The sequence below is a fragment of the Mustela putorius genome, unplaced genomic scaffold (genome assembly GCF_011764305.1).
Source record: "Mustela putorius furo isolate JIRA1106 unplaced genomic scaffold, ASM1176430v1.1 tig00000580_pilon_pilon_pilon, whole genome shotgun sequence".
NCBI classification, from domain to species: domain Eukaryota; kingdom Metazoa; phylum Chordata; class Mammalia; order Carnivora; family Mustelidae; genus Mustela; species Mustela putorius.
The window spans coordinates 13,999,510-14,022,428 of NW_025421423.1; the positions used below are offsets into that span (position 1 = coordinate 13,999,510).

The window sequence follows — 22,919 nt, forward strand, 5'->3', positions numbered from 1 at the left end:
TTTCTGTATTGAAATCAAAATCCTGGTTGCTTTCATTTGAAAGACGTGAAAATGAATTAAAAATCCATAGTAAGTAAGGAGTGCATAAGAATTGATTTCAAAGGGATAAGAAAAAAGGAGAATTTGCACTGCCAGATATTTAAATATATTGTAAAGTTATAATAATTCAATCACTTTTGCAAAGCTAAATAATAATAAATAGATAAGACAAATTAACAGAAAGTCAGAAGATCAAATACACATAAGCATTTAGTGGATGATAAAAGTAGCATTCAATTAAATTGGAAAAGGATGGATAGCTTTCAAGCAAATGATACTAGGACAACTTATTAACTACTTACTAAAAAATAAAACTGGGTATTTCTGCCATACCATACACTAAAATAAGTTCCAGACGGATTATACTGTTAAATGGAAAACCATTTCTCCAATTTGGGAAATGAAAAGGCCATTCTAGGAATGCAAGAAAATATGGGATCTTAAGGACAATGTTTAATAGATCTGAATATATAAAAAGTTATATCATCCATCTAACAACACTGCAATAAACAAAAGTAAAAGGGAGTGAACTGGAAAAACATTTGCAGCATATACAAATAGGAGTTACCACTGTTACTATATAAAGAGCTTTTACAAATCATTAAGGGAAAAAAAAACGAACATGTATTGTCAGTGCAAAATGGACAAAAATTATGACCAGGTAATGATCAAAGGAAAAATACAGTAAATGTACTGGAAAATGTTCATCCTCAGTAAAACTAAAAATGTGAATTTGCTGAGATGATACCTCTATTCAACGATGAAATTGGCAAAGATATTTAAAATAATAGTACATGTTATTGGTGACCATATGGCAAATTTACTGCTGTGATACTCTGCTGGTGGGAATGTAAATTTACACAACCCTCCAGGAGAGAACTGGATAAGTACGCATCGAGAAGCTTACAAGTGTTCATATTCTGAAGTCAGGAACCTTCCTAAGTAAGTAATCAAAAGGGCATACAAATATTTGTGTTAACCACAATTTTGTTAACAAAGCCCCTAAATGTCCAATAATAGGTGACAAGTAAAATAAATGTTGGTGTATGTATTCAATGGAATAGTATGCAGCTACTGTAGACTATAATAGACTAGTGTAGATCATTTTTGGTTTAACAAATGAAAAATGCAAGCAAGACACCACTGTGGTGAAAAGCACGCACAAGCAGACTGGGCGACTGTTCAACAACATATAAACAGTGGGGTCTTTTTTAAGGGTTATGGGGTTATAATCCCACCCCTTTTCCCTCTTTCTGTTTCATTCATTCCATAAATACTGGCTTGCTGGTATGTGTCAGACATTTCTGTACGTTCCAAATTTTCTTCAACTGAATATGCATTACTTGGTTAATCAGAAAAAGTTAAATTACATAAAAGTCCATCCTCTGTAATTGACTTCCTCTTCCAGATGCTAAAAATCCTGTAAAGGTCTCAGAGTAAAGGTAAGACGCTTAGCATGCGGTGAAATGAGTATCAAAAACCTAAAATAACACAAAAAGGAATTGAGGAACTCTTCAGGTCGCTCTACCTCTTACCTTTAGAGACACTTCATAACACACCCACACTCACCTGTTCCAGCTTGGACATGGTCTTTCCCTGCAAGTGCGAACGTGAACCGCATTTTAAGGACCCCTTCCTAAGAGGGCCCTCAAAAAAGACCCCTCTGAGGAGCCTGCCATCTCACTAAGCGTTTAAAACCCACGACCCGCCGGGACCCCCTCTCAACAACAGGAAGGTAGGCAGGACTCTGATTCTGTGCACTGGGACTTGACGTGGGGAAGCTGCGGCTTGTGGGAGGGTGAGCCCCGGGTTGGAGGTGAGCCGGCAGCGAAGGATGGGCAGGGCCGGGTGGGGGCGAGGGCCGGAGCCCGGAGGGGCGGGCGCCTTACCGCGGCTTGCTGGAAGGCGCCCTTGGTGTAGGTGCCGCCGCCGCGGTAGGTGATGGCCGGGATCTCGCGGCTGAGCAGCGCGCACTTGTGCTGGTGCGCGCGGCTGTGGGAGATGTAATCGACGCGCGGCACCACGTTGCTCTTGGACGAGAAGGTCACGATGGCCACGCGCGTGGCCGTGGACACCACGGGGAAGTCGGAGAGCAGCTTGCGGACGAACTTGAGCTCGCTGAGGAAGTTGGCTTGGCCCACGCTGGACGACTCGTCCACCAGGAAGACGAGCTCCAGGCGCTCGCTGAGCTCCCGCAGCCGCCGCACGCGCCGCCGGAACGCCTGGCCCAGCCGCTCCACTTTGCTCTCCGCCGCGTCCTCGGCGGGCGCGGGCGGCGCGGGTAGCCGCCCGGGGGCTCCGGGCGCGGTCTCGGGGAAGAGGCGGAAGCTGAAGTTGCGCGACGGGGACATCTGCTGAAAGGTCGCCCAGCCCGAAACGAGAGCCAGACCCCAGCAACAAAAGGCCAGGCGCGGCCACATCGCGCTGGAGACGGAGCGGCCGGGCCGGAGCGCAGGCGTCGGCCCCGGCGCGGAGGGACGCTCGGCCGCCCGGCTCGCGGAGGGGCGTGCGCGGCGCGGGCGCTGGGCGGCGGCGGGAGCCTCGGCGCCCTCTTATCCCAGCCTGGGGACACCGGCGGACGCCCGCGGCTCCGGGGCTCGCGGGGAACGGCGCGCGCTCTCTACCCCTCGCGCTCTCGCCTTTTTCCTTCCCTCTCGCCTCCTCCCTCTCTCTCCGAAGCCTATAAAATGTTTGAAGGAAAGGGGGCAGTCAAGAAAAATCTCCCGCGTCCCTCCTTCTCCCGCTCTCTTCCTCCTCTGTCTCTCCCGCTCCCCTCGCCTCTCTCCTTCCTCTATCTCTGCCTCTATCTCTCTCCTCCCCCTCTCATTCTCCTCCCGGGCTCAGGCCAAAGACTCGGAGATTCCATGACACCAGAACCCCGCGTCTGTCAGGCTGTCAACATTCCCGCAGCAAGCGCACCAGCGCTGAAGCCCTGATTGATCCCATATGTCTGGCAGGAGCTGCAGAGGAATTCACTGGAGTTGGATCCAGATACCGAGAGTGCCACAGTAATTGGAAACACTTTGTAGAGGAAAACACACACGGACTGGCCAGCGGGTTGAAAGCATCCTTTGAAAACTGCTTGCTCACCTTTTGTGTCTCTTTTCCCTCCCCGCCGGTGCCCCATAGCCCTCACCAAATAGATGTTTATTTGACTTTGCTGGTGGGGATTTCTGGTCCGTAGTGTGTGTAGGTGTGTAGACTCGCCCCCTCAGACCACACCATGTAGGGACTACATTTACCCCTACGCATCCATGGGCATAATCTGTCCTGCTGCTTCGTCCATGAATTTACTTATTCACTTGTTTGTTTGTTCATTCATTCATTCAACAAATACCTTTGAGCACCTTTTATGTGCTAGGACACCAGGAATATAAGGAGAGACAAAAACGGCCATGGATATCTTGTCTCCAGGGAACTTACTGGGTAACAAGTGAGGTGACCATTAGCCAGATATTCCACAAAGGGTATATATAATTATGGACCTCAATGTAAGTGCTAGGAAGGAGATCTCTGTAGACAGACTTGACCTTGAAGAGGTCAGGGAAACCTTCTCTAAGAACCTGTTGGAATCTGAAGAATGAGTAGTGTTCCTTTACTGCCAGTATACTCTCATGTGTCTGTGGTCTGTTTCAACAGCCAAGACCCATAGAGGTCTATTTCCTTGACATTGAGTGGTACCTGGCACATAGCTACTGTGAAACACAGGTTGCCACCTAGGTGTGGCTTTTCCAAAACAAGATCCTAAAAGTAAAAGCATACTTTGCATTAGAGGCAGGGACCTCGGTTAAAATATTCCAGCTTGTGGAGGAGTCAGGAGGCTTGTGAAGAAAGGCCCCTGCAGTTTCAAAACCATCTAAACCAAGTTACTTCCAAACCTTGGCATCAGTTTCTGCATCTATTTCATGATGAAATTCAATGATCTTCAAGTTCCTTCTATCTCTAGTATCAGATGATTTAATTCCATCTATATTTAATGGAATTCCTTCATTGAGAGCATCATAGTGTATTGGTTGAAATGCTAAGGTTCTGGAATCCGTTTGTCTGAGGTGAAACCTCAGCTCTACCATTCACTAGTTGTATGCCCTTGACATCAGTTTGCTTATTTGCGAAACAGAGTAATAATAATAGTCTGGTAGGGTGACTGTGAGGACTTAATCACAAAAACCTAAAGTTCTTAGGACAGGGCTTAGAATATAATGTGTCTTCTATAAATGCTGATTCTATCATTGCCACCTTTAATCATGAACATTCTTCAAACTCTCATTTTTCTAACAGTATTTATTGACCACCTATCATGTGTCAGAATGTTAGATACTGAGGTTTTATAGTTGACTAAGACTCAGCTCCAGTCCTCCAGAAGTTCAAAGGATATCAGAAGAGAATGTAATTTGGAAACCTTTACAAAGCAGTAAGATGACTGCAGGAATGGAGAAGGGGCAGCAGGAAGGAGAAAGGTCTAAATCCTCCTGGGGAATAAGCAAGACTTCATTTGAGCTGGAAAGAGAGAGAGAGAGTTCTTCCAAATTTTATCTACTCTGTTTTATTTCAAACACATCATCAAGAGCTAACATTTCAGGACTCGGATGTGCCAGGCACCATGGCAACTACAATGTGTACTAGCTCATGTGTTCTCCGCAAAACTCCAGGGGGGTAGACAATTCCACTAGGACTCTTTGGTTGCAAGCATTAGGCACCCAACTTCTCCTCATTTAAACAAAAGGGGATTTCTTGGCTCGCATAACTAAACTGGGGAAAGGGCAGGGGTGGAGCTGGTCTCAAAAGGATTTGGAAAGGAAATCAGGAATTACCTAGGTCTTCCATTTTTCTCTCCCTTATGCTTCTCTTTGCATGTTAGATTTGGTCTCTGTCTTCAGATTTATGATCTGAGAAGGAAAGACTCTTTCCTTTAAGTTTAAAATGTTATCAAAGCAACACTCACCATGACCTTAAAGAAGGACTCCACAAGAGCAGGCATAGGTTATATGCCCATCCCTAAGCCCACTCTGTGATTGAAGGGATGGGCCATCATAATTGTCCTAACTGAGCTCATATACTCAGAGACTGTGGCAGAGACTCCCAGTCACCTACCCACCATATCTGGTATCACCTCCTTCAAGTAACAGAGCTCCTGAGTTTTAGCTAGGCATATGGTATTGAAATAAAGACTACATATCCCAGCTACCCTTGCAACTGGATGTGGCCATGTGACTAGGTTCTGGACATATATATTCCTTTGCATGGCAGTTTCTAGAAGATCTCTTTAAAAGATAGCTGCTATTTTTTATTTGTTGTCTCTTCCTTTCATCCCCTAATCCATCTTTCTACCTGGAACATGATTACAGTGGCAGAACTCTAGTAGCCATCTTGGACCATGAGAACAATGGTCTCATTCTAGCAATGGGTGAGTAACAATCTGGAAGGAGCCTGACTTCCTGCAGACTTGGTACAGCAGAACCACCATACTCACCTCAGATTTCTCATCTACCTACTTTGATATTGACTTTTCTATCACATTCTGCTGAACTTGATCCCGACTAATAAACCGAAACCTGTAGCCAGAGGCTATCTTTCAACCACATGCTTTGCTTTACCTCAGTGTAGTGGCAGAAAAAAGGAGAACATTATGAATTGCTCATGGGCTCCTAAAGTTGTCCCAAAAGGGACACACATCAATTTTGCTTCATTTCATTGGCCAAAGAAAGTTTTATGGCCATCTCTAATCCAACGGGAATAAGGAAACAATCCCACCATATTCCCAGGAAGCAGAAAGCTAAAAATATTTGACGAATAGAGCAAATAATTACCAAATTGAGTCACATGACAATGAGAAGACAGTTGAGCTCACAATGCAAAGGACAGGGGAAGGGGGAAGAAAAGCAAAGGAATGATAAAAGCCTAGAAAGTTTAGCCTACCCTAAAATTTAGGACATTCCTACAGGAGAGAGTTATAAATCAGTTTCTGCAAGCGCTTTCTGATCGTTGGTTTGGGACAGTAAATATACCTGATGCCTACTCTATTTACATATAACTGTGGTAAATTATGTAATAGTGTCTGGTTCTAACAAGAGTTCTAATTAATCACCCATAGGGATTAGGTTATAGTCCTCTTTTCTACTTTTTTCATCCCAGCCCATCCTGGAATCTTTGTCTTTCTTTGCATTAAAAAACACTGGATTAAATCAAAATATAGTTATTAAAATATTGTTAAAAAATAAATGTGTCATAGGGGCACCTGGGTAGGTCAGTCAGTTAAGCATCTGGCTCAGGTAGTGATCTCAGGGTCGTGAGATCAGTCCAGTGTGGGGCTCTGTGCTGGGTGTGGATCCTGGTTATGATTCTCTCTCTCTCTCTCCCTCTCCCTCTGTTCCTCCTCCACACCCCTCCCTATTCATGCACACATGCCCTCTCTCTCTCTCAAAAAGAAAAATAAAAACAACAAAAACTAAATATGTCATATAGTAATACATGTACTTCTTTATGACCACATTAAATAACATTATCTATCAACTGTTCCAGTAAATGCCTTATTTTCAAAGCAGCGATATTTTGAGGTATTTGGCATGGGTATAGGCACATTTAAAGCTTCCTGGATAATTCCAACACATGCCCTCTGGGTGAGTACCTATGTCAACATGTCATTGTGTACCTGCAACAGGCTGAACAGTCAGGATTATGTTCATCATCCTCATGGTAAGATGGGGACATAGAGAACGTTATTAAGACTGCAGTTCCAGGGCGCCTGGGTGACTCAGTGGGTTAAAGGGATCAGGCCTGGGATCAAGGCCCACAGCGGGCTCTCTGCTCTCTGCTCAGCAGGGGGCCTGTTTCCGCCCCTCTCTCTCTCTCTCTCTGCCTGCCTCTCTGCCTACTTGTGATCTCTGCCTGTCAAATAAATAAATAAAATCTTAAAAAAAAAAAAAAAAAGACTGCAGCTCCAATCTTGGCACTACTCTGCAGAGCTCTCTAGTGTTTATACTCTCTAGTCTAAAGCCGTGGTTCTTAATGGGGGTTGACTTCGCAAGGAACAATGGGCAAAACTTGGAAATATTTGGGGAGAGGGCAGTATTACCAGTGTCTCATGTACAGGCCAGAAATGCAACTAAACATCCTAGAAAGCATCAGAGAACCTCCGCAACAAAGAATCATCCAGACCAATATGGCCATTGCAACAAGGTTCAGAAACCCTGGTTTAACCCACAATAGATAACAGACTCAGAAAATGATTAACTTTCATGATACCCAGAAACTGAGAAAAAGAAGCCACCAAAAGGTATCGAAATGGAAACTAGAGCTAAACTGAGGGGAAAAAAATTACCCTCGTGTCATTCTATGAAATAAAGACTCCCATGGTGGGGGGGGGGGTTGTGTTGATACAGTCAGGAATGGGGAAGGCATTATATTTTTCTCACCACCTGTGTGCTGTCTCAGAGTACCACTGTTTGGTCAACGAAAGACTGAATTTCCATCCATGTCTATCTACTGAGACCTGTGCTAGTGGGCACCCATCCTTCAGTGCAACCATCTTTGCACGTTGAAGCAGGTGCTGTAAGAAGATAGGACACATGTGTGTTTGGGGAAACATGGAGGGGGGACCAAAAAAGAGAGCAGAGTTATACTGGCAAAGATCCTTCTGTGACATCAGGCATTAAGTCAAGTAAATGGAAGTAGAGCAGGAATTTTTTTCAGATTCCATGTGTCCTGGGAATAGTGTCTTGTTTTAAAAATTTGTAACAGTGTTAGCTAATCATAGGACAGGCAGTAATGACTGGAGGAAGATGCCCCCTTGTGACTGTATTCTAGAAGAGGATCTTTTTATTGGGTGTTTAACAAAGATAGTCTCCCACATACAGAGGCTGGAAAAATAAACTACCTTGTACGTTTGTTTGAGTAGAATTACCTGAAGATGGAGTTTAGGATAGAAAAGTCCTAGCAGTAGACATTGCAAACAATTGAAACACCATATCTGTAAATAAATGTTGCAAATCTGGTTACAACATGAGATACACATTGGAAAAAAAAAATGTAAGCGCACGTTATTTTATGTGTTTCATCTCATTTGAGCCTGCCATAAATTCTGAAATAAATTATCACAGTCACACCATTTTTATAGGTAAAGTAATAGAACTTATAAAGGTGTCCACAGAATCAAAAAATATAAATGGTTTACTGCTATTACCTTTTGATGCATAGCAGGTTCAGTGTGCTGTGCTTTGATAGCAATGCAGTCTTGCAGTGAGGCGGCCCATGAAGTTATCATTTGTGTCAATCTCTCATTTGTTTGCCCTCAGATAATTTAGTATCTGATTTCTGAAGGATAAACCTAAGCCTTGACAAACCCCAGAGGAAGGCCTCAAAAGGAGTTCTGATCTGGTAGTCTACTCCACACAACGCCATCAGCCAACATAGTTCTGGAGACTCTCCAACGAGTCCCATGTGGTAGTGTGCCGGCCTGCTGGAACCGCTCCAGTCACCCTGCCCCAAGTCTGTCATGTGCAGGCACTGACTGGTCATTTGACATGATGAAATTCATCTCTTCAGACATGTAGCTTCAAAGAAAATGGTCCCAAGACTCATGTTTTGCACAGGTCACATCACACCATCACCTTTGCCTTGTGTTTGGGTGGCTGAAGTCCAGTGGAAGTTGTCTTGATTGTCTCCTGACCCAATGAGGCATCTACTGTTCGTTGGCCTTCCTGTTCATATGAAAAGTACCTTGGTCTCAAAACAATCTTGGGAAAAGCAGGTGTTCTTATGCAGGAGATCCGAGCATCAGGAGCACGTTTCCAAACAACAATTGGGGTTGTCCTTGGCTAAACTTTGCAGGATTTGCATCTTGAACTGGCAAAAGGCACATGCATTGACAATCTTACATGTGGTACTGCTAAGCACCCCAAGCTTCTAGAATGTTCTGTAGGCTGACTTTCTTCAGGCTGGCCTTAGGCTCACAGTGACCATCTCCTTTACTTCTTCAGAAACAGTCATCCAAAAAGGAGTGTGCCCCACACATTGCCTATATCCTTGAATTTGTGAACCAGCTTTTCAAAGGTGCATGGGAGATGTTATTTCTTCCAGAAGGACATGCATTGAAGGACTCTGTAGATCCACCAGCCCTGTGTCCCCTCAGAAGTAGTGGCTTAATGTGTTCATCTTTCATTATCTTCAATCTGTAAAAAATAAAATACTATCATCTTTGTTTCTAAATACTATGCTCAAGGTCAAGGCTTGAACCAAACTCTGTGATTTCCAGCATAATTCTAGAGTTTGCTGTGCTAATAACAAATAATAATGATGGCAAAAGTCTTAAAAAAAAAAAAAGGCACGTTCTTTCTAATCTCTTTTCTTTTTTCTACCAGTGTGTGAAATACAAAAGAATCAGTAAGGATAACTAATTTCCTACTGACAAAGTATACCGCTATCACTGTCATTTGGAGGCAGCTTTAACTATGGTTACTTTATAAATTTTATTTTTAAGATTATCATACAGTAAAACTGACTTCTTCTGTGTACAGTTTCATGGATTCAGACACCTGTAACAGATTCACATAACTACAACCAAAATCAGTATATAGAACAGGTCCACTCACTCCAAAAAACTCTCTCTGTAGTTATGCCCTCTCCTTACTCTTAACCCCCAGGCAACCCACTTCTCTGTTTTATAATACTATAGTTTTATCTTTTTGAGGATCATATAAATGAATCATACAGCATGTATTTTTTGGAGACTGGTTTTTTTTTTTTTTTTTCACCTAGCATAATAACTTTGAGATTCTTCTGAGTTTGTATACAGGTTTTTGTGTAAACTTAAGATTTCATTTATTTAGGCTAAATACTCAAGGATGGGATTACTAGATCATATTTAATGTCATAAGAAACTGCCCAAATGTTTTCAGAGTGGTACACATACCATTTCTCATTTGTGATAGAAACAGAAATGTGTGAGAGTTCTAGTGGCGATGCATCCCTTCCAGCATTTGGTACTGTGTGTATTACGGGGCGAGGAGGCAGGGCGGAGGACCTCTATTGTATATATATCACCATTCAAGTACGTATGTGATGCTATCTCATCATGGCTTTGATTTGCATTACCAAATGGTCAGTGATGTTGAACATCTTACTCCTTCTTCATTACTGAAATTGTGGGTTTCCTGCTGCCTGAAGAACTTCTGCTCTGAATTTTTGTAGAGCAGATCTGCTGGCACAAATCTTCGTTATCTTTGATCTGAAAATGTGTTTATTTCATCCTATTTCCTGAAGGCTATTTTGTTGAAGATGTATACTATATTTATAATACAGATTGTATAAAGTTCTATAAATATAGATATATAGATCAATAGATATAGATTTACTCACATATGTAATTATAAAATTATGTATAATTATAGATTGATAGTCCTCCCCCTTTCTCTATTGCCTTGAGTCTACTATTGGGCCCATTTAGGAAATTTTAAATTTCAGTTCTTGTATATTTCAGTTCTCATATTTTCATTTGATTCTTCTTAATATCTTCTATTTGCTGGAATAATCTATTTTTCCATTTGTCTCAAGAGTGTTTATAGTTTTGAGATATCTGTATACCTTCTTTAAAGTCCTTGTGATGTAATTCCAATTACATAGTCCTAATATCTACCATTATCCTCCACGCAAGTTGTGATTTCTTTTTTTATATGGTGAGTAAATTTTTTTAAATTTTATAATAAAAATATAATGTATTATTAGCCCCAGGGATACAGGTCTGTGAATTGCCAGGTTTACACACTTCACAGCTCTATATGGTGAGTAATTTTTAATTATATCCTGAATATTTTAAATATGTTATGTGATTCTGGATCTTGTTTAAATCCCTTAGAAAGTGTTGATGTTTTCATTTTAGCTGGCAGTTAACCTTAGAAGTTTCAGGCCACAAGATCCAACCAGACTTTTATGTGTGCTAGTTCCAATGTTAGTTCAGATTTCAAAGTTTTTGCAATGCTATTAGACCTTCTGCTAGTGTGAGCTCCCCAGGGGTCAGTCTGGAACCTGTGTAGCATTCAGTTACTCATGAAGATCAAGTCCATGCATAAGCAGCCTAGAAGACCCAAGCCCTTTGCTTCCCATGATTGCCCATTTATATTCCCAATTTCTGGGGCTCCCCTCTTCAGTACTCTGCCCAAAAAACTGATAATTTAGTTATCCTACTCTCCTGCACCCTTCTGGGACTACATCTGAATTTGGGCCAAATGGCAGGAGGACAGAAAGATTTCCCCACATCCTCCTGGATTTTCAGCTCTGTTGAGAGAGAGAATCTCCTCCAGTGTTTGGCCCCTGCAATTTCTGTTTGCACTGCAGCCGCTGAAGTCACTGCAGCCACCACGAGATTGCCTGAGGTTTGGGAAGCATGAAAGCAGAGGGGAAAACACTCTGTCTCTGCACCAGTGGCTGTCTACTTCGGGGTTTCAGACTGTTGCATTCCACCTGAAGAATCCTGGAGGGGAAAAAAATGGTAAACTCATTGCTGGCACTTTGAATTCTGACCTTCTTCCCCAAGTCCCCTGCTACTACTAACTTTTCTGAGTCCTCAAATAGTGGCCCCATGCTCCTGTACAGATTGACTGTATAGCTGTATTCAGGGGAAGAAACTGGGTGGAGTAAACTTATTCCATCTTGCACAGAACTGGAAACATTACTTTTTAGCTTGAATAACAACTTTATTTTCCTCCATTACTCTCCCAAGGTTATGTGTTCATTTAAAGTTTTATATCTTTTCTTAAGAAAGTTTTAGTCATTAACATTTTCTTAGGAAATTGTCCTTAATTCAAATGTAAATTAAAAAATTTATTAACAGAGATTTAAGTAGCATACGTTTCCAATTATTGTATTCTCTTCTACATATATGGTGTCATTTAGTTTCTTTGCAATATTATATATGGCTCATTTTACTTTTCTCTTGATTACTTGCATGAACATTTTTACTGATTGTGCTTTTTAGAGACCCCAAACTTGGACTTTTTGTTTTCTGATACATTAACTTATGCTTTTACCCTGAACAATTTCTTCTGTAGTTCCTTGACTTGAATCCTTTATTTTTATTTATTCTGCTTTTTAAATAGAGCTCTTAGGGGTATCATTTCCCACGCAGTCTAGTTTCAGCTAAATCTTATGTGTAGTGAATGATTATTCTCTAAACACCCTATAATTGGACTTTTTTTCCTCTTTGGTCCAGAAATTATTGAAGTGGGTGATTTATTTTATTTTAATATTTTATTTTTATAATTTTAATTCCAAGTATTTGTTTGTACATTTTGTTAATGTATTTTAAAATTAATTTCCAGGTTTATTTCATCGAGGGCATACAACAAGTCTTTTCCTATTGAAATCTTCTATGACCTAATATATGTCATTAGGTTTTGAGACATTTTTAGTTGTAAGATATAAATTCTTCTCTTATAAAACAGTTTTACTGTACACATTATCTAAATGCTCTATATCCTTATTCACTTTACTCTATCCCATCTGTTCAAGACTGAAAGTGTGTTAAATTCTGGTACAGTCATTTTTTTGACAATTTATACTTACATTTTTAGCTTTGCTTCATATTTTTGTGATATATTAAGTTTTATGCATGAATGTTCAGAATGGTTATATATTCTCTGTGAATAAAGATATACTCATTAGCAAGGTAACTTTAACAATATAAAATTAGCCTTTGTTCATTTACCACATTTACTTTGAACTTCATTATGTTTGGATGGCACCTCAGGTTTATTATAATAATAATAACTATTATTATTATCAATATCACTACTTTCAATTTACTTGATATTTCCTTAGTCTTTTTTAATCCCCTCTTTTAGACTGTCTCTCTTCAATATGCCTTAAAAGGATATTAGATTTCTGACAGACTTAAGAAATAAATATAAGTTAAATCATAAATAAGACAGAAGAATATACAGATGAACATTTCTAATGTTCATGTAGAAAGCATTGATTTATTTGATCACATGGGCAATTAACACTTTTATTCATCATAAAATATTATTAAACAAATTAGAAGGAAAAAGGCAGATAGAAAATGGCAGAAAAAAATCTTATTATCCTTACATATAAAGCACCCTTGTTAGTCTACATTAGCAAGACAACTGAAAATATGGACAAAGGATAATGGAAAAGCAATTCACCAAGGAATATGTTCAGATGGATACCAAGCATATGAAAAACCATTCAGCCACATTTTTAATTGTGGAACTAGGCATCATAATTAAAACAAGAAACTTTTTTCTTTGCATTTCACGTTGGCAAGAATTACTGAATATATATTCAGCACCAGACTGGCGAAGGCTGAGTAGCAGACACAAAGCACATGTGTTTCTATTCTTCCATCCCTCATCGAAGTTAAACATCACTAATTTATCTTAGCGTTCTTTGCTGCTGGGACCACATGTGGTCTTCCAGTCCTCCTCATAAAGGAGTGCCAGGTCACCACCACTAATTAATTGATGCTGGTACTCCAGATGGAATCTATCTGCCATCCCTAAAGTTTGATGAAAGTGGGGCTGTTATACATGGTTATCCTTGGAGGCCTGATTCAATAATACGATTTTTTAAAAAATTATAATGATCATATTCTTTAACAAAGCATCCTCTCAAAGCAGATAATCAGAAATGAGTACACATTTATGTACGAGGCTGGAATTTCTAGTACTAATTACAAAAGTGACATATTGGGAATATTGGCAATAATCTTAACATAAAATAATTTGAGAATGATTAGATAAAGCATATTTGATGCATACAAAGAAAATTTACAATTAATATGCTTATATGTTCTCAAAAAAGTTCAGGGCTCTAAAAATGCTCAATACATCCTGCTAAATTGGGAGGTGGGGAGGCAAACACACACACTTGTGTAATGTGAATGAAGAAAATACACGTAGAAAATGATGCAAGGAAACATAAAAATGTAATAATGCTTATTTTAAGGTAGAACAATTGCTACGGGTGGTTATTTCATTCATTATATTTTAAGCTACAGAATATACCTTGGTATTCACATCCAGATAGTGCTGAGGAGATCGTACAGAGGATGTGACTGTTGGTTGACCTTGAGCCAGACCCAGACAACTGGAGGCTGCCTACCACATCCCCTGCCCTTGGAATGTATCTTCTGGCCACCATTCCCACAGCAGGAAGCATATTCAAGGAGGCAGCCTTGAGAGAACAATGTGTTGTTGAGACCATCTGGATGGTATGTATGACTAAACCTAGTTAAATCCTCTAAATAAACTTAAGGTTCTGTAGGTGGGTATGGAGGTCTACTGATATTTTAGCTGACAAGTCTCCTATATAAATTCCCTCACTTTATTAAACCTGCCACCTATCAATCTGGAGTGGTCTGCCTCTTTCTTTTATCTCTCGATGCCCTCCAGGCAGAGGGGCAATTTTCAGATTATACCTGGGAAACCTTCAAATTTGAGAACCAAGAATATAGATATTATAAAATATGTATCAGTGGTAACCTATGGTTAAGTAAATTCAATATTGTAAACCTCCCGAGGTCTCTATATCTAATATAAAAATGTTTTTTTTCAAATTCTGGCTTTGTATACATAGCGGTTTCTGATGATCTATGGAGTATAACCACTCTAAAACTTAATGGCTTAAAACAATTACTATTAACTTTTAAGATTCTGTTGGTTAATTGGGATCAGTTGACTGGGTCTCATTCAGCTCTCATGGGATTCCAATTACACAGAGGCTGTGGCTGGAGTTACCTAGAGCGTCAACCGACCAGGACATCCAAGATGGCTTCCCCACTCACAAGTGTGAAACTCAGTGCATTTCCATGTAGTTCTCTTTCCAAAAGAAAAGCCCCGACTTTTGACATGGTGGCTCGCAGCTTCAGCAGGCAAGAAGCAGAACCACTGAGCCTGTTAAGAGTGATGACTGGAGATGGCATGCCATCACTTCAGCCATAATCTAATGGTCAAGCAGACAGAAAGTCTATCTAATCTTAAGGGAGTGGAGAAAGAGACTCTACCTCTTGACTGGGAAGCAGTGAGTTCAACACTGCAGAAAATTACGTGGAATGAAAATTATTATCGTGGACCTCTTCAGAAAATATACTCGGTCACTCAGTATTAGAAGCAAATCTATCACTTTGAAGGATCTCGTACCTATTCTTCAACTTGCCAGCCTCATAACTAAGAATTCTAAGCCTTCAAAGAGCTTTAATGTACTCAGTGGGTCTTAAGCTGATGTAAAGTCTGAAGAAAAATGGGAACTTCTCTCTTATTTCACTACTTGATAAAGGACCAATTTCAGTAGCTTAATTTATCCCTTATGGAATGTGATTTGATCTCAGACTTACAGTGTTTGCAAACTTGAAGAGTTTAAAATGAAATAACATACTCCACTAACTTCTGTTCATCCTGTTAATCTGTGCCTTGTTTTCTTCTAGCCAGATGTTTCTTATACTTCATTTGCCTAACAATATTCAGACTAGGAAACGATTCTAGCATTAAAATGATGCACCAAGCATACCCACATTTATTTTCCATATCCTTGGCTCTTTCTAGATCTGTCTTGCATTTTTCAACATCCTTAATGTCTATTGAACCCAGATGGAATCTAAGTTTGCCAGGAAAGAAAGAAAACCAAACATGCGCCAGTATTTTATATTCTTCCATGGTATATGGAAAAGGTCTGAAGATACAATATGCTCTTTAAAATCATGCACACTAGGCATTTAGTTGAAGAAAGTGTGGAGTCAACTTCTGAAATGGCCCCCCATGGCCCCTAATGACCTCTGCCTCCTGATATCCCATGGCATTTTGTAATTCTTTCCCTTTGAATGTGGGTTGGACATAATGAACTTACTTCCAACAAATAAAATATGACAAAGTGTTGGGATGTCACTGTCAAGATTAGGTTTCAGAAGACTCTATTTTCCATTTTTTCACTCTCTTTCACCTCTCCTTCTCTTGTTCTGAAAAAAGCCAGCTGCTGTGTCATGAGATGCCCTATAGAGAAGTCCACATGGCAAGGAACTCATGTCTCTGGCCAACAGCCAACAAGAACCAGCAGCCTGTCTACTGTCACGTAGTAAGCTTCAAAGTGGAATTTCTGAAGCCTGTCAACAGCTGTATGTTCCGAAGCTGACTCTTCCACTGTCAAGACTTGAGATAACTGCAGCCCTGGGCAGCATCATGACTGCTACCTTGTGAGATGCTCTGAGCCAGAAAACCCAACTTAGCAACACCTGAAATTCTGAACTATGGAAATGTCAGATACTAAACACTTGTCAGGGAAAGCCACCAAATCTTAGGGTAATTAGACATAGCAGCAGCAATTTGGGTACCTAAAATTTATAGAGAAAGCTCATGTCTTTGGCTCTAAGAACAAAGAAAAGAGCTCCTGTGGTCCAAAGTGTATGGAGGGAATCAACATTTTTTTTTCTCCCCTTTCTCTTGCTACTTCATTTTGAGGGCAGCCCTGGTGCACAGTCTCTATACAGAGTGGGGGGATAAAACTCTCAAAGAAATTCTGGCTTTTTATTGTAAGAGATAGAGAGTATAGGGGAAATTCCAGGGAGTAGAGAGCTAGAGGAAGATTCCCTAATTCTATGTATGAACACATATAAGTTGTCATTCATGAGCTCGAAGTGCATGAACAGACACAAAGAAGAACAGCTTTGAGAACTGAGCAACAATATAAACCACTATCCATAGCCCTAACTAACCTCTCCACAGGGCGTGTATGGAGCAGACCCACGCAACACAGGAAAGTGTTTAAAAACTAAGCTTACATCAGAATCACCACCCACAGAAAGAGAGAGAGAACGTGTGGTCTAAACCTAACTGGATTGATTGTGTGCTAACATAACATAACATAACACAGCATAGCATAACATAACATAACAATGATTGGCATCTCCAGAATTTCACAATATAATACCCCAAATATCCAGGATATACCCCAAAATTACTTCAGAGAAAAAGAAAGATCTGATCACTTTTGAAGGAAAGACAGTTAACAAATTCAAACCCCAAGATGGCCTAGATGTTGGTATCAGACAAAGATGTTAAAAGAGGTATTATTATACACACGCTCCCTAAGGTAAAAGTGAATATTCTTCAAACTTTTTTTTTCCTATTTTTCTTTTCTTTTTTCTTTATTTTTACTATTGCATGCAGAGATAACATTTCACCTACATAGAGGCATTTCTTCTAAACAACATTTCTGTTCAAACTGGTTTTTTTTTTCTTTTTTTCCTTTTCTCTCTTTCTTTTCCTGTTGCATGTAGAGATAACACTTCACCGACATAGAGGTATTTCTCTCACAGACACTTTGTGTTCAAATTGTTTTTCCCTTTTATCTTTTTTTTTTCTGTTTTACTGTTGCATGCAGAGATAACATTCTACCTACATAGAGGCATTTCTTCCATAGAAAGGTGAATATTCTTAAAATGCATGACAAGTAGAATTCTTGAGCAAAGAAACTGTAAAAATGAACCAGGTAGAGATTTAAAAACTAAAAAAAAATACATTATCTAAAATTTTAAAAGATTAGTGGCTAAAGGGGATGACAGAGGAAATACTTAGTGAACTTGAAAATAGGTAAATATGATCCAGTTTGAAGGACACTCAAAAAGATTTGGGGGAAAAAAAAAAGAACACAGGTACAATTACCTGTGGGACAATATCAAAGTTCTAATATTCATGTCACTGGAGTCTCAGAAAAAAAAGAAGAAATTGACTGCTTTTCAGCTGACAAGAAACTAGAAGAACTAGGAACTAGCAGACCAGCTCTAAAAGAAATATTAAAGGAAGCTCTTAAAGTTGAAGAAAAATACCAGAGGGAAACTTGGAACTATAGAAGTAAAGAGTGACAGAAATGATAAATATAAAAGTAAATATAATAGATTATTTTCTTCCTTTTGAGTCCTTTAAATATAATCGTCAAATGCAAAAAGTATAAAATTAATTGTCTGGAGAGGCTTTCAGTGTGAGTATGTGAATGTATATTAAAACTATAACATATAGGACGCCTGGATGGCTCAGTTGGTTAAGCAGCTGCCTTAGGCTCAGGTCATGATCCCAGCATCCTGGGATCGAGTCCCACATCGGGCTCCTTGCTCAGCAGGGAGCCCGCTTCTCCCTCTGCCTCTGCCTGCCATTCTGTCTGCCTGTCCTCACTCTCTCTCCCTCTCTCTCTCTGATAAATAAATAAAATCTTTAAAAAAAAAACAACTATAACATAAAGGGACCTATGTGGATATAAGGCTTCTACATTTCTATGTGTTCCAATTAAAAACAGAGACTGGCAGATTAGATTTTAAAGCAGACTCAGCTATATGTTGACGACAGGAAATCTACTTTATATATAAACACAGATTGATAAAAGTAAAAGGAACATAAAAGATATATTATGAAAATACCAATCAAAAGAATACTATAGTAGCCATATTAACATCAGACAGAGCAGACTTTAGAACAAGGATATATTATCAGTATAACAAAGGACATTAAGTTAATTATTAAATACTAATAAAAGGATCAATTCTCCAAGACATAATAATCCTAAGTATGTGTGCTGCTAACAATAGGCATCAAACTTCATGAAGCAAAAGCTGAGAGATCTAAAAGAGGAAGTGGACAAATTAACAAATACAGTTGGAGATAGCTACAGTCAGTAATCAGTAGAAGAACCAAATGGAAAAATCAGCAAAGACATAGGAGACTTAACACTAATTGCCATTTATAGAACACTTCATCCAACAATAGCAGAATATGCATTATTTTAAAATATTCATAGAATAGTCACCACAATAGATCATATTCTAGGCCATTAAAAAGTCTTAATCAATTTATAAGCATTGAAGTCATACAAAGTATGTGCTCATTATAAATGGAATTAAAAAAGAAATCAATAACAGAAAGACATCTGGAAAATTCCAAGACATTTAGAAATTAAACAACCAATGAGCCAAGAGAAAAATCTCAAGAAAAATTAGAAAATATTTTTAACTGAAAGGAAATGAAAATGCAACCTATCCTAATTTATGGAATATGGGTAAATCAGTACTCACAGAGAAATTTGCAAAATTAAATGCTTATATTAAAAAAAAGAAAAGAAAATTTCAAGTTGGTTATCTAACCTCACATTAAGAAACTAGTGAAGAAGAACAAATTAAACCAGAATAAGCAGAAGGAAGGAAATAGTACATACATTACTAACGGAGTGTATTCTCTAAATATCTGAAGAGATATATATGGAGTAGAAAACAGGAAAATCAAAGAAAACCAATTAAACCAAAGAGTAGATCTCTAATAAAACTCCAGCCAGATAAAACATGGAGAAAAAATATACAAATTACCAACATCAAAGGGAAAATAACACTACAGATCTCACAGATACTATAAGGACAGTAAGAGAATACTACAAACAACCCTAAACACATAAATTCAACAACTTAGATGAGATGGATGAATTTCTTGAAAACTATCAACTACTAGAAGCCACTCTAAACCAAATGTTTGGTGACTGGAAGGCATTCATTCATCTCAGAAAACTCTCCAGGTGTTACTCGGGACAATTCCCTGCTCCCAGGTGCTATTTCTCCAGTGTCAGGCTGACTTCCCATCTCCACCCTCCAGCTACCAACAGAGATTAGTTCCAAATTTTGGCCACTGATTCTCTGGTTGCCCCTTTTCCTTCATCACCCCCTCTCTATCCCTACACCCTCACGATTTTTGTTGAGAGAAGTGATATAATCTTCAGAAAAGACAACCTAGGCTTCTATGGAAAATTTTTTGAAGAGTGTCTGATTAGCTTGAGTCCGTCTCCTTACTATCTGGTACCCAAACTTTCTCAGCAGCAACGTGTGCACTTGGTATTGGTGTTCACTCAGGAAGAATCAAAGCACTTTCCTGCTACTCTGTACATGGCCAAGATCTCAGTCAAGAGCCTTTCTTCATCTAGCCACACTACTTTCCAAATCAACCTGTTATCAGTAGCATGTGGCTTGTCTCATGAGCTTTACTTCCTGCTTTGAAGAATCAACAGAGTTCTCAGTGTTGAAGGCTCCTTGCTCAAATAATCGTGATAAGGTTAGGATGCTAAAAGGACATCTGCTATAGCTCTTCCTTCTAATTTATACAATTTATGCCTGTAGATTCTGGTTTATGGATTAACTTCTAGGGTTCCTCCTCTCTTGTGAACTTCCCAGGTAGTTTATGTGAGTTTATAATAAGATGGGAAATACATATTCAAAAACACAATTCTCATCTCTGACAAATGATTAAGTAGATTTTTACCAATTTCTTATAATTCTGGAGTTGTGTCCCCCAACTAATACTAATACTGGACAAATATATATTCTCAGGCAGCATTTGCCACTCCCTTGACAGGTATGACAAGTTATATTCCTGGCAATATTTTGAGAGAACACAAGAGCAATGGAGTTTGTAATAGATTCACTAATGAAGCCAAAAAGTTATAATGTTTGAACTTCCCAAAAGCCACCCCCATAATTAATACGAATTTCTTTAAACCACTAGAACTGGGCCTCATTCCTCTCCCACACTTCCTGGGAATTCTGACTGCCATCCAGGATCTTCCCTATGATTTAAGATCAAGAGGACATGGTCTTTATGGTGTCTCCCAAACCGGATTTCTCTTAGTTACATGTTGACTACCAGTTTCTCATTGAAGTGATCCCCAACTTTGCAGAAACACCTGAATGCTGGCACCAACACCTCTCTGAGCTGAGCCCCTGCCTTGCCTTTTTAATTTTTTTTGTAACCAAAATCCATGGTATGTGCTTCTCTAAGAAAATATAACTCCTGCTCCCTCCTTTCTGTCTTTCAACAGCTAGCAGGCACTGCCTACCATCCCTCTTACACAAAGTTACCTCTTTATGCTCTACCCCTTACTTAAACAGGTATTTCCCTCTTTTGTTCTCTTGTTTCCTTTTCTAAATCCCTAGGAGTATTAAATTTAGGGCTTGATTTTCACTTGGAAATGTTTTCCATATTTGTGGCACCAGTGCCACCAGAGGATTTACAGTAGGTCAAGTGAAGAAAAACAGAGTGCAGAATGAATGAATGGAGAATAAAAAAAAAAAAAAAGGCAAAACTCTTTTGCAACAGATCAAAATGCCAATTATTTTCCGCTAGAACACATTTCATCAAATAATTCATGGCTATTCTAAGAACTATAGCTAGTTGGATTAATCAAAAAAATGAATTTCTATAGTCATTCTCCTTTAAAACACAGATTTTCAGATTTGAATGTCTGAGGAATTTTTTGAATTCTTTTAAAAAGATTTATTTATTTTAGAGAGAGAATGTGCACAGGGGGAGGTGCTGAGAATCTCAAGCAGACTGCCTGCTGTGTGTGGGGCCTCATGCAGGGCTTGATCTCACAACCCATGAAATGGAGACCTCAACTGAAAATAAGAATCAGACAACCAAGTGACTAAGCAACCTAGGTGCCCCAAATGCCTGAGGACTTTTTAAAAACACTAATACCTGGGTCTCAGTCACAAAGACTGATTTAACTTGTGTGAGTTGCAACCTGGGCATTAAAATTTTTCAAAGTTCCCCAGGTGACTCTATTGTGCAACAGAATGACTTTACCGTGCAGCCAATTTATCATGAGAACCATCACCAGGAGTCTGATAATACAGATTGCTAGAGTTGCTGATTCAGTAGGTTTGAATGGGGCCTGAGGATTTCCATTCCTAATAAATTCCCAGCAGAAGCTGTTGTTCCAGAGGTCATACAGTGAGAACCACTTTCTCTCTTCCTTTTTTTTTTTTTTAATTAACATGCAACGTATTATTTTTTTTTGGAGGTACAGGTCTATGATTCATCAGTCTTACACAATTTACAGCACTCACCATAGCACATACCCTCCCCAATGTCCATCACTCCATCCCTCACCCACCCCACCCCAGCAACCCTGTTGGTTTCCTGAGACCAAGAGTCTCTTAAGTTTTGTCTCCCTCTCTGGTTTTATCTTGTTTCATTTTTCCTTCCCTTCCCCTATGATCCTCGTCTTGTTTCTCAAATTCCTCAAATCAGGGAGATCATATGATAATTATCTCTCTCTGATTGACTCACTTTGTTTAGCCTAATACCCTCTAGTTCCATCCATGTTGTTGCAAATGGCAAGATTTCAGGGGTTTTGATGGCTGCATAATATTCCTGTGTGTGTGTGTGTGTGTGTGTGTATGTGTGTACACCACAACTTCTTTATCCATTCATTAATTGATGGACATCTAGGCATCTAGGCTCTTTTCATAGTTTGGCTATTGTGGACATTGCAGCTATAAACATTGGGGTACACGTGCCTCTTCGGATCACTGTATTTGTATCTTTGGGGTAAATATCCAGTAGTGCAACTGCTGGGTCGTAGGGTAGCTCTATCTTCAACTTTTTGAGGAACCTCCATGCTGTTTTCCAGAGTGGCTGAACCAGCTTGCATTCCCACCAATGGTACAGGAGGGTTCCCCTTTCTCCACATCCTTGCCAACATCTGTCATTTCCTGACTGATTAATTTTAGCTCTTCTGACTGGTGTGAGAACCACTGCTTTCAAGTGCATACGAGTCACCTTCAGGTGCAGAGGATTCCTGTAAAAGGCAGGTCTACTTCAGTCTGTGTGGGACTGGAGTAGAATTTCTGCATTTCTAATAAGCTTTCAGGAGATACTAATGCTGCTGATCCACAGACCATACTTTATACAGCAAAAGATTAGTGCACAGGAAATTAACTATTAGAGCAGGACATTCATGAAATAAATACGATTTTGTGAAATAGTGAGAAAAAAAATTTTAGTACCAAAACACCATTTTGAAGCAAATTTTTAACTGTAATTTCAATATCATCACATAGATAT

General features: G+C 39.5%; 1 protein-coding gene and 1 long non-coding RNA gene across 6 annotated transcripts in view; one reads left to right on the forward strand and one right to left on the reverse strand.

Moving 5' to 3' along the window:
- Nucleotides 1-2,546, reverse strand: part of SVEP1 (sushi, von Willebrand factor type A, EGF and pentraxin domain containing 1) — a 178,145-nt gene extending 175,599 nt beyond the window's left edge. For 3 of the 4 annotated variants that reach the window (XM_045081687.1, XM_045081688.1, XM_045081686.1), the window contains exon 1: nt 1,929-2,546. In XM_045081687.1, the coding sequence (XP_044937622.1) occupies nt 1,929-2,459 (531 nt within the window). In that variant the 5' untranslated portion in view covers nt 2,460-2,546. Of the gene's footprint in view, nt 1-1,608; nt 1,686-1,928 lie in introns of those variants that run through there. The other variant, XM_004747785.3, reaches the window with a different exon arrangement.
- Nucleotides 1,689-18,098, forward strand: LOC101693906. Of its 2 annotated transcripts, none has more exons than XR_001178668.2 (4): nt 1,689-1,774; nt 11,368-11,521; nt 14,076-14,263; nt 14,771-18,098. It is a non-coding gene; the product is annotated as an uncharacterized LOC101693906 (long non-coding RNA). The 2 variants fall into 2 exon arrangements; XR_199107.3 differs by having other exon boundaries at nt 16,014-18,098.
- Nucleotides 18,099-22,919: the final 4,821 nt, after the last annotated feature.